This window comes from Triticum aestivum, chromosome 2A, assembly GCF_018294505.1.
Source record: "Triticum aestivum cultivar Chinese Spring chromosome 2A, IWGSC CS RefSeq v2.1, whole genome shotgun sequence".
NCBI lineage: Eukaryota > Viridiplantae > Streptophyta > Magnoliopsida > Poales > Poaceae > Triticum > Triticum aestivum.
In genome coordinates, this window is record NC_057797.1 from 775848963 (window position 1) to 775860849 (window position 11887).

Sequence of the window (11887 nt, forward strand, 5' to 3'; positions counted from 1 at the left end):
TACCTTCTACTCATCAGTAAATCCCTCGGTCAATATAGTCAGGCGTTCTTGCGAAGCCCTATTACGATGACGTTTCTTCTTCTGCATAACAGAAAAGGGATGATTTGTTGCCATGTTCAATGTCGTGAAAATTGAGTTTGTAATGGAAGATTGAAAACTCAATGTGACATTAAAACATATGGGGTGGAAAATGACCTCATCGCCATCTTTTGTCCGACCAGTCGCGCGATTCTGTTGCATAGCTCCATGAAGTCATCATCATCGTCTTGATGGTCGCCGCGAGCCATTGTGCTAAGGTAAGAACAAAACACATGTTAGGATGAAATGAAAGCACAGCCGATGGATACAGAAAGAAATGCATAAAGTAAATATTCACTTCATATCTTCGATGAACAAAAAATTAAAACTCAAATGGTTGCCCCAAAGTTTAAGCATATGAAGATGGCAAGTAATTGCCATGTGCTGAACATGGACAAAAAGGCAGAAAAAATAATCAAAATGGAAAAGCAATTACAGAAACATGGCAACTGGACATGTGTGTGATTCTGAAGGAAGTAGTTGCCAGCTAGCAGAATCTACTTGCCATATTGGCTCCAATGAAAATGGCGAATGAGGCAGATCATAGGAACACCCACCCCCCTCCCCCACTAGGATTGTCCAACATGAAATGTGGCAACTAACACATTGGCCTCATAAAAAATGTACAGATCATAAGGCACTTTAAAAAATGTTCAAGTTGCCATGTTAGCACAATGGCTCCTGGCAGACATCTTCCACTGCACAACATGTAATGTGGCAACTCACACCGTGGCCTCATATAGAAATGAGTTGCCATGTATTGACAAACAATGTACTAGGTTCAAGTTGCCATGTTAACACAAGTCATTTCAAAAAAGGGCAGACAACTTCCACTGCACAACATGTAATGTGGCAACTCACACCCTAGCCTCATATAAAAATGAGTTGCCATGTAAATACAGTCAAATATGTTCAGATATCGCAAGTCAGCATGGCAAACGCAAATTGAGTCTATTGTGCATTGAATTTTCCATTATCCTGCATATGGCATGGCAACAACATAGTGTGTCCGCAAAATTAGTTGCCACATGGAAAGCATAGTCGTGGCAACTGACACGGTTAATCATTGATGATAGGTGTGGCAGCAGGCATAGTGTGTTCCCAAAATCAGTTGCCACATGGAAAGCATGGTCATGGCAACAGGCATAGCGTGTTCACAAAATTAGTTGCCATCATTGATGATAATTGTTGAAAATGCCATGGCTGCCATTATGCTACACTTTGAAATGCACCTAACTAGATCTAGGGTTCATTCGCAACTATCATACCCTGAAATTTAACAAAAAAACTCCCTACACTGATGGCCATGCCATTTCGAGGCAAATCACAACTAACATTAGAAAAATCGCCCGCTCAATCGCAAGGCAAAAATCGGATGTGGCTGCAGACAGGCCGAGCCACACCGGCATGACTGGCACCGCGGCGGCGACGAAACTGCGCAATGCCACCCTAAATGGCAAGCACGCGACTCCACCGCCGACGGGGACGCTGGAGCACCGCGAATCGGCCGGAATCACGAGGAAAAGCGAGCGGAAATTGAACAAAGAGGGAGGGTGCAAAAATCGCGGGCAGAAATGTGAGCACGGGAGGGAGCCTTACCTTCAATCTACGGCTCTCCGGCGACGACGCTCCGGTCATGCGAGCCCCACCAACGGCCGCGAATGCAGTCGACTCTTCCGCCGCCGCCGTCGCCTTCTCCTCTCGGTTTCTCCTCAATCGAATGCAACTGGTGTGGATAGTGGGTTGGGAAGTAAAGAATGGGGAGGGGAGAGCGAAGTGGCGAGATGTGGAGACGCCAACCGCAGTCGGGCGTGGCGTGCGGGCGCGACAACAGTTCCACCGCACGCCCGACTCGCAACCGCTGACCTCAGAGGGGAAACCGGCGTGCGGACGAACTCCCTTACACGCCACACACGCGACTTGTCCTACGTGGCGCACAAAATCAACCTTTTCGTGCCAATATTCGTGCAAAAGACAATGGACGACGATCGAGGCGTGTGGACGAGTTGGGTAACGCCCACACACACGTGGGCGTTAGTGTTTCGGTTTTTTTGTTTGCTTGAATAGTTGCTTCCCATCCGTTGCCAGTTGGCGTGTGTGTGTGTGTGTGGAGACTCTGGCACTTGGCAAGAACACAAGAGTTGGTACGGGGGCGAGAGCGACGTGGTTGGCACTTGGCACGTCGGATCGGAGCAACGTGCACGGAATCTCGACTAGCAAGAAAATTTACCCGTGGATGAGGTCAAAGGGCTTGGAATCTGCCACGGAATCTCGACTAGCAGTAGGAGTATACCCCTCTCTCACTGCCGGCCAGCAGTCTCGTCTGCCTCCTCTACTCCCGGAACAGCGGGTGGGCCCATGTATTCGAACCGGATAAGGACCCGCGGGCCCCAGCGCCACGCGTCGGCCGCCTCCCCTCCCGCAGAGGATCCGTCCGGCCTCCTTTTCCGCCATTCCTGGGCTCGTTCCGGCTCCTCGTCGCCGGCCAGCCGGTGGGCGTCGCGGAGGAGAGACACACCAGGCCAAAGTACGGGACTGCCCCTCGCCTCAGTGTATAAATACCCGGCCGGCGCCGCCCTCTAGAAGATTCTGGCCGGCCGCAACCGCAACCGCCAAGAGAGCCGCCCCTCGGATTCCCCCCGCCCGCCACCACACCCCAGCCAAGCCCAACCCACTGCCGTACGTCGTCGTCAGTTCGTCACCATCCACCCCGTCCGTTCCTCGCTCTCGCCACCTCCCGCTCCCATAAAGGGCGCCGCGATGGCCGCCGCGTAGGGCCCCGCGCGCGGGCAGGCGGATGGCCGACGGCAGCGACGGGGAGGGCGCGGGCGAGAGCTGCTGGCCGGCCCCCGCCGCCGCCGCGTCCGCCCACGGCGGCGGCGGCGGCGGGGTGCAGCTGTCCGACGTCAGGAGGGAGATCTACGACCGCCTGCGGGCCGTCGGCAACCAGGAGGCGCTCTCCGACCCCTTCTTCGACCGCGTGCTCGAGGACCACTACGATCGCCTCCCGGCCAGGTCTGTCACCCCGCCCGCCGTCCACATCAAAGATCAAACCTTGCTGCCTACGCCGCGTTTTCAGTTTCTCTGACCATGCTCTCTGCCTGTCTGTCTGTCTGCCTGGGTCCGCTGGGTACGGTGCAGCTACTACATCGACCTCGACGTGAACAAGGCGGAGGACGTGCTGCTGCACCGCCGGATCCTCGCCGAGTGCGCCGACCCCGACAACCGCCCCGTCTTCCACGCACGATTCCTACGGGTAAATTCATCCATCCATCCATCCATCCATTCAACACACTGTCGCTGTGTGTTTCTGAAAGAAGATGTTTGCTGTCTCACTTACTCTGCTATATACATGCTCTGTCTCCATGGGCAGTACCTTCATGACGACAAACCGTCCGATGCCGAGTCTGCTCCGAATCAAAACGGTAATTGTGGGGGCTCTCTGGCTTCCAATCTGAGGTATAGGTTAACCCCACCCAACCCGACCACTCTCCAATGCTCTCTGGCTTGCTTGATCATCATTTTAAGTTACAGGGAAAATACGCGATCATCTCTTGTCTTCATTTTGGCACCAGACAAAGTTAGTTGAGCTTAATTTAAACAATCTTGCTTGCTAAGACAAGGTCTGTAAATGTTGATGAACAGCAACGGCGGATTAAAAGGATTTGACGAGCGGCTCATGGAAGACCTCAGCTTGGGGCGAAGAAAAGGTGTGGACGACTTCGAGGCCATTTCTGCAAGGTCTTTCTCGACCTCCAACTTCTGAAATTCAGTTGAAATGCTTGTTTACCCACCGTCTCCCTGAAATATAATCATGCTTTCATTCTGATTTGTAAAACCTGGTTGATTTTCCAAAAAGATGCTGACAACTTTTCTGGTAGCTCGTGATGTCGCTGAATTTTTTAATTCAAAAAGCAACCATGTGGCCCAATGCTTCTCATAACTTGATAGAAAGGTTCTAGCATGTTTTCATTTTCAATCTGGAATGATATATTGAACCATATATAAGACTATCTAGGAGAGTGGTGGTGGGCAAGCTATCTTCGTGCAGTTTGGCATAATTGTTCCAAATCGCATAACATATCTTTTCTCCATGCTTTTGTGCGTACTACTTACCTATGATATCTCATAATAGTTTGGCAAGTAGCTTATTTTGTGCTTCCTTTTCATAAACCTGCATGAGCAATGAACTTTGATCCTCAGTTGCCAATGAAATTTTTCACAGGCGGGATACAGAAATTCCCCTTCTTCATGAAATTATTTTTTCTTCTAATGACAAGCCAAAGCTCCTTAGTCAGGTAAAGGCTTTGGGAGTCTCAATCCATCTGCTATGAGTTTTCTATTTAGATTCCCATATCTGCCTTTCATACTACTTATACCAACTTTAATAAAAAAATCCAATTATTATTTTGTAGCTATCTACGCTGCTGTCGGATCTTGGATTGAACATTCGTGAAGCTCATGTGTTCTCAACAACAGATGGATTGTGTTTGGATGTCTTTGTTGTTGATGGCTGGGAAACAGAGGTGAACTTAGAGCATGGTTATACTGGAGCACATCTATACGTGTGACCGATTAATTATGATAGCATTACGATTAATCGCATCAGCTTTACATCATGTCGCTTGTGTGGAGTCAGAGCCAAGGAGATCTTGATCCACAGAGCTCCTCACAAATTCTTGGTGATAACAGTCATATGTGCAGTCATTCCGTTTATATTGCTAGTCTGTTTGTGAACACATCTCTGGAACTGCATAACTTGCCCTTGGAAACTTCCGATTCTTGTAAGAGAAGATCCTGAAAGACACATAATAATTGTTTACATAACAGTGCCAGTTGGCAAAAAGGAAAACCAGTTTATGTGTTTCCCCTAGTTACTGTCAATGAAATATACCATGGGCACCATCTTAGTTCATACAAGTATGCAGTAGGTATTTAGCTTATAACGAAGTTATAAAACCTAGGGCTGTATTTTGACATTTACCCATGAATTTGGAGCCATTTTGACTTCGTAAGATGAAGTAACCGAAGTCATTTTGACTTTACAGACTTGACGACAGATACAATCGCTACACTTAGCAATTTGTTATCAATGTGCCCTGTAGATTCTTGTGAGTAGTGAAGCATCTGTAGGTTATATTACACATAGTTGCTTTCAAATATTTCCTTGAGTAAAATATTGCCTGGCGCTATATGCAGGAGACAGATGGTTTGCTGCAGCAGCTCAAGGAGACAGCAAAACGTAATGTACGATTTCTCTTCTTTTTTAGTTACATTACGTACGTGAATACTTCACATTCTTAGGTGTCTGCCTGGTCACTTATACATAGGTGCTGGTAATTCAACTTTTCTAAGTATGCAGATGCAGTGCTGTAAATGCATGCAGTCAGCATTGCAAGAATGAACAAGTTGTGTCTAACCTTTTGCCAACAACGTTAACTTCCTTGTGGTACACAGCCCTCATTATCTAATCTAACAAGTTCCGCCTCGGAGAGAATATCAGAGCTGCAAGAAAAGATTGGAGAATCTGAATTTGACAGGGATCTGTTGCAGATTGAAGAAAAGATTGCGTCCGGATCTTCTGGAGACTTGTAAGAACTACATAACACTTGCTTAGAAATAGAGGAAAGACAGCCACCACTTAACTGCTACTCTGCTACTGTGGGCTGCATGCCTTTTCCTTGCATATTTACAGATGAAATAGGTTCACAAGGGACACTGCCAACAAACATAGTGAAATCAGCTGTATTATGATTTGTGGAAACTTCAGGACAGCTCAGTAACCAGTGTTTTTCATTTTGCAGATATCGAGGAACTTACCTTGATGTGGATGTTGCAATAAAGTACCTTAGAGCTGAACATGTTAACGATAATTCAAAAGTGGAGTTTTTGCAAGAAATAATGATTTTAAGGTATGTTTCTTATTTCCGTGGCACTTAATCGACTTCACTGAACCATTTAATTCCAGAAGATGCTAACACAATATAGTCATGTACAGGAGCGTTAATCATGAAAATGTTGTTCGCTTTTATGGGGCATGCACAAAGCAGCGAAAGTATCTCATTGTAACAGGTAAGATACTAATATTGCTTGTTGTGGAATGAATAGCAATCAATATCCTTGTTGTTGCAGATTCACATGAAAGTTCTGTTATCCATGGCACATTTACACTATGATTAACATTGGTGACTAAAAATTGGAGGTGATGCTTAAATAGCTATTGATAACACATTTGATAAGCTTGATTTAGAAAAAAGCGAAAGAAAGAAAAGCTGAGCTCTAAAGACAGGGGATAACTCCTGTCTTCTATGCATTTTGGTAGGGACTTCAAGAGCAGATATGTCTAGAGGGAAGTTGTGATATTTTGCTTATTACACCCATACGTAAAGAGTATCTACATCATGCTGCAACATAGTACAAGTCGACAGAATACAAGAGATGTCTGATTGGTGGAATCTTGTTGCTCTGTTTCTATCAGATCGACAGGTCTCTGCCCATCCTTCAGTCAGCCTATCATGCCTATAGATCACTTTCATCTCTGCATTCTTCTACGTCTTCATCTTGTGCGTGCATATAGATCACTGTTGGGGATCCCTGCACTAATCAGCTGCTTATGTTTTATCTGTTTGTTTATAGAAACTCCTACTTCTCAGGTTTCTCATAGTGGAAATCGGAGACCTCTGTCTCCCCTTAAAAAGAAGTCTGTGTAGAGTTTATTTATTTATCATGAATCAGTTTGTAATTTCCTGTTAACTGATAATTTGCTCTTGTATTGTGTGTTTGTTTTCAGAGTACATGGCTGGAGGTAATCTGTATGACTTCCTGCACAAGCATAATAAAACCTTGGAGCTTTCCTTCATTCTTAGGATTGCTATCGGCATCTCAAAAGGGATGGATTATTTGCACCAAAATAACATCATCCATAGAGACTTGAAGTCTGCCAATTTATTAATTGGTGATGGTCAAGTAGGCATATTGTTTTTTTAGGGTCAAGTATGCATATTGTTATAAATCCATGTACTTGTCAATTAAATATTAGTAAAATGATAATTTGTTCTTTTGAAACAGGTCGTGAAGATTGCAGATTTTGGTGTCTCTCGTCAACGATCGCAAGAGGGAGATATGACTGCTGAAACTGGCACCTACAGATGGATGGCACCTGAGGTGTGTTGTCGGTTTGTTCATTTGTCCTTTGGCATCCTTTCCCCTTTCTAGAAAATATCCAATATCCTATATTTGCTCGACCACTCTTTTGCTGTTGCAACACACGTATACCAAGACTAAATGCAGACACTATGTGCTATAACTTCGTAACAAATAGCCTTGTTTTTCCTTTGTTATTTATTTTTAGAGAAAAGGCATGCGCCTGACTTTGTAAATAAAGCCAGACCTTCGTTATTTATTACTCATCCACATCTTCCCAGCAAGTTTATGCGGAAATGAATATTTCTGTGTAATATCTCTGCTTGAACTTTAGTCAGAGCTCAGAGGATAGGTTTTTTGCAACTGAGTTATGTGCCTACCCGATGTATACTTATTAGAAGTTGTTGTCCTGCCAGGTGATAAACCATAAGCCTTATGATCACAAGGCAGATGTCTTCAGCTTCGCTATTGTTCTATGGGAGTTGGTCACTTCAAAGGTAAAACTTGGTGTTCTCTGAAGCTTTAAGTCTTATTGAGTTCATCGAACATCGGTACTTTGTTAACCTTGCTTGGTCCTGCTATACAGGTCCCGTATGAGAACCTGACACCATTGCAAGCGGCACTGTCAGTAAGGCAGGTACGACATTTGATGCCAACGAAGTTAAATTACAGTTTCGGTATTGTGCATCAGCTGTCAATAGCGGGTGACTGGACGTGCAAGTATGAGAAGTGAGCATTGCTCCTTGTTTGTCAGGGACTTCGCTTGGTGATTCCCTCGGGCGTGCATCCAAGAATATCTAAATTGATTCAACGGTGCTGGGGCGAAAACCCCAATACACGACCTGTTTTCTCTGAGATCACCGCGGAACTTGAAGATATCTTGCAGCCTATTCAGGTTAGGTTGCTGCTGGATATGTTAGCCTTAAGGCTCATAAGAAGATGGAATTTTAAAACTAAATGAAGTGAAGTTATTCTGGTTAATATTTGACGGGTTCCTCCGACTGATGAAAAGCAGCATGTTTCTGCAGGCCGCCTCCAGCTCCAAAGGAGGCCATCGACATACCAAACAAAAGATACAGATGAAAACACAGCGATAGAAAGAAGGCGCCTGCTCATGAAGCTGGACCCTCTTTTGACATTGCCACGCACTAAAAAGTGCGACATGCGCACATCGTCTCCTGTATATATGTCATGTACATAAATTTTTGTGCTCGGTTGTTTTGATTCCCCCTAAAATGCTCACAGGACGAACTGGGTTAAGTTAGCACACCCGTGCTACATAACCTGAGTGATATAGTTTTATGTTTTATGTGGTTATTTGTTTTGCGAGTGGCTTATAGTTCGGTGTGTTTGAATTTTGGGTCATGTACGATTATGAGTTCGTCTTGTAAGGAACATGAGATGAAAATGCCATTATCACATGTTCCATTTTGGTTATTATTTAACATACGTTCTTGTCTGGAACACGATAAATTAACACGTTTTTGCAGCTTCGTTTGGCATCATATTTTTGCAGGAAATAATAACAATTCGGTGGCCACAGGAATCGAGGGGGAAAATGATCCTGAATGTGGTTGCGCTTGGCCCAGTAATTATCACCCATCTTGGCTCTCGGGTAATGGATCTCTTGGCCCAATTGACATATTTACTATTTCCATTCCAAGATAAAAAAAGGTCGATCTCAAAAAAGAAAAAAGAGGAAAAAAGATCTTGCTGTTATGCTCCTATTCCAGTGCTTTCTAGATGGCAGGGAGGAGCACAGAGGAGCATGGTGTGTTGTGTCAGTTTGTTCACTGTTCTTTAGCATCCTTTCGCCTTTCTAGAAAATATCTAATATCCTATATTTTTGCAGGAAACAATAACAACTCTCACTGGCGGCAGAAATCAAAGGAAAAAAAACCCGTATGGGGTTGGGCTAGGCTCATTTGTTGTCAAAATACTTCATCTCAGGTAAGGATCTCTTGGCCCAATTGGCATATTTGTTATTTCCTTTCCAAGAGAAAAAAGGTAGATCTAAAAAATATATATAAAAAGGTCTCGCTGGCATGCTCCTATTCCAGTGCTTTCTAGATGCAGGGAGGAGCACGGTGGGTTGTCGGTTTGCCCATTATCCTTTAAGTGTCCTTTCCCCTTTCTAGAAAATATCAAATGCCCTATATTAGCTCGAGTACTCTTTTATTGTCGCAACATGCATATACACACGACTAAATCCCTGAACCTCGTGCAGAAACTATGTGCTATAACTTGGTAACCAACGGCATTGTTTTCCTTCATTTTTTTATTACTCATCGACATCTTCACAGCAAGTTTATGAAGAAATGCATATTTCTGTGTGCTATCTCTGCTTGAACCTCCGTCAAAGCTCAGAAGACAGGTTCTATGCAACTGAGAGGTATTGGGCCTATGCAATGTGCTTATTAGAATTCCTTGTCCTGGCAGGTGATAAACCATAAGCCTTGCGATCACAAAGCAACTTTATTAAGGTAAACCTTGGTGCTCTCTCCAACTTTTAGTCTTACTGAGTTTTTCAAACATCACGAGTACTTTGGTTAAAGGTAATACCCTTGCTTGGTCCTGCTATACAGGTCCTGCACGAAAGTCCAACACCATTGCAAGTTGCACTGTCAGTAAGACACAGGTACGTATTCAGCAACAACAAAGTTAAATTACAGTTTTGGTATTGCGCAGTGAGCAGTCAATAGTGAGCGTACACGTGTGAAAAGTGGGCATTGTTCCTTGTTAACCAGGGACTTCGCTTGGTCATCCCCTTGAGCGTGCATCCGAGATTGTCTAAATTGATTCAACGGTGTTGGAGCGAAAACCTACATATGTGCCTGTTTTCTCCAAGATCACCGCGGAACTGGAAGATATATTGTAGCCTATTCAGGTATATTTGCTGGAATTTGTAGGCCACAAGGCTCATGAAAAGATGGAATCTGACAAATAAAGTGAAGTATTCTTCTGTTGTTTTTTTTGCCTGCAGGCCTCCTCCAGCTCCAAAGGAGTTCATCGACATTGCAAACCAAAGATAGTTAAATCACGTCGGCAACACCCAGGCCTTTATGGCCTGGTCCTCTATTTTTCACATTGTCGCCTTGAATAATCGTGTGTGCGTCGACTGTTCCCTGTATATATGTCATGTATATTGAATTTTGTGCTCGGTCTCCTAAAATACACGCAGGGAGAACTGGGTTAGGTTGTCGCATGCATGCTCGTGCAACATAACCTAGAGGTGATATAGTTTTATGTGTTGCATGGTTTTTGGTTTGCAACTGGCTAATAGTTATGTACCCTTTGCATTCTGGTTCATGTACAATGATGAGTTGGCCTTGTAAGAAAGAACAGATGAAAATGCCATCACATTTTCCTTTTCGGTATTATTCAATATATTTTTCTTGTCTGGAATCTGATAATTTAACATGTTTTTTGCAGTTTCTTTGGCATCAGATTTTTTGTAGGAATTGATAACAATTCGATAGCAGTAGGAATGGAGGAAAAATCCTCTGTAGGGTCTAGACTGAGCCCAGTTGGCATTGCTAATTGGTAGCCCGTACCTAATAATCTCTGATAATGGATCTCTTTGCCCAGTTGGCATATTTGGTTATTGTACATTTCTATTTTTTTTTGGCAGATAATAGCCACAACAGGAGGGGTGCAACTTTTTTTTTTTGGATTGGAAGGGGTGCGACTATGTCTTGCTCGCTTAACACGAAGCAGTAGCACGACAAATACGATATTGCTCCTTTTTCCAGGAATTGATTTTTTTAAATGGTTACTTCTGGATTTAAGTGTTTTTCTAATGAGTCCTGGTAAAGCTCCTAGACGGCATATGTTTTTAAACGAGGTCCTCAATAACAGGACATGAAGACTCCTTTTTCATTTTATTGAAATTTCATTTTACACAATTAATTTTATTGTATTCACATTACACAATACATCGAAATTAAAACTGAATTAAACTACAGGACAAACAGTAAAATCAACTAAAGTACCACAAAAAAAAGGAATTTCATCAAAATCTTTATTTTTTGTATATATATTATTTATGTCTCGCCTTAAGCAGCCGCCAGAATGGGCCAGCCCAGTGCGGACCACAAGCCTTATGCACTTGTTTTCCATCCGTTTTATTTCATATTTTTGCTTTATTGTTTGTACTTTTGCTTATATTTCGAAATATTCTAAATACATATGTAGTAAAAAAATCACTTTACATACAAATTTGAAAAAGGTTAATCGTGCATTTGAAAAATGTTGAATGTATACATAAAAAATGTTTCTGAGGTATGCAAAAAATGTACCGTGCGTACTGAAAAATGGTTAGCCCGGTTTACAAAAAAGGACAAGGATGCACTACGCGTCGACAAATCACTGGCTATGTGTCACGGGAATAATACCCAACAAGCACACTAGAAGAAGACCAAGGACGACTCGCTCGGCCCAAGCGGGGGACGAGGCCCGACCCACAAAATACATAACCTAACTGGGTCCACTACCTAGATCATTACTTACCCTAAAAAAAACTAGATCATTACTAGCTTTCAATTGTAAATTTACTTTTGAAGGTAGATCTGCGCACATATGTCGATAGGTTAGCAAAGTATTCTCATTCTTTGGATCAGGCAGAGGCGGAGGACGAAATAAAAATTAAGGTAGGGCGAACTCTTAA

The 11887-nt window shown here is 43.6% G+C and overlaps 1 protein-coding gene across 1 annotated transcript; it reads left to right on the forward strand.

Annotated features, from left to right (window-relative positions):
* The first annotated feature begins 2481 nt into the window (after positions 1-2481).
* LOC123191147 (serine/threonine-protein kinase STY8) lies at positions 2482-10606 on the forward strand. Its single transcript, XM_044603928.1, has 21 exons — positions 2482-3093; positions 3220-3334; positions 3452-3537; positions 3724-3819; positions 4304-4376; positions 4494-4604; positions 5278-5325; positions 5536-5669; positions 5883-5990; positions 6077-6150; positions 6869-7044; positions 7147-7242; positions 7638-7718; positions 7808-7858; positions 7976-8116; positions 8250-8836; positions 9074-9171; positions 9661-9704; positions 9807-9859; positions 9969-10108; positions 10205-10606. The coding sequence occupies exons 1-16, from the start codon at positions 2876-2878 to the stop codon at positions 8316-8318; spliced, it is 1677 nt and encodes a 558-aa protein (XP_044459863.1). The 5' UTR covers positions 2482-2875; the 3' UTR covers positions 8319-8836; positions 9074-9171; positions 9661-9704; positions 9807-9859; positions 9969-10108; positions 10205-10606.
* Positions 10607-11887: the final 1281 nt, after the last annotated feature.

Excerpts from the sequence above, each read along its gene's own strand:
- LOC123191147 (XM_044603928.1), top strand. The coding sequence starts at position 2,876 with ATGGCCGACGGCAGCGACGGGGAGGGCGCGGGCGAGAGCTGCTGGCCG. Across the intron at positions 3,820-4,303 it reads TTCGAGGCCATTTCTGCAAG|GCGGGATACAGAAATTCCCC; the intron begins GTCTTTCTCGAC and ends AATTTTTCACAG. Across the intron at positions 4,605-5,277 it reads TTGATGGCTGGGAAACAGAG|GAGACAGATGGTTTGCTGCA; the intron begins GTGAACTTAGAG and ends CGCTATATGCAG.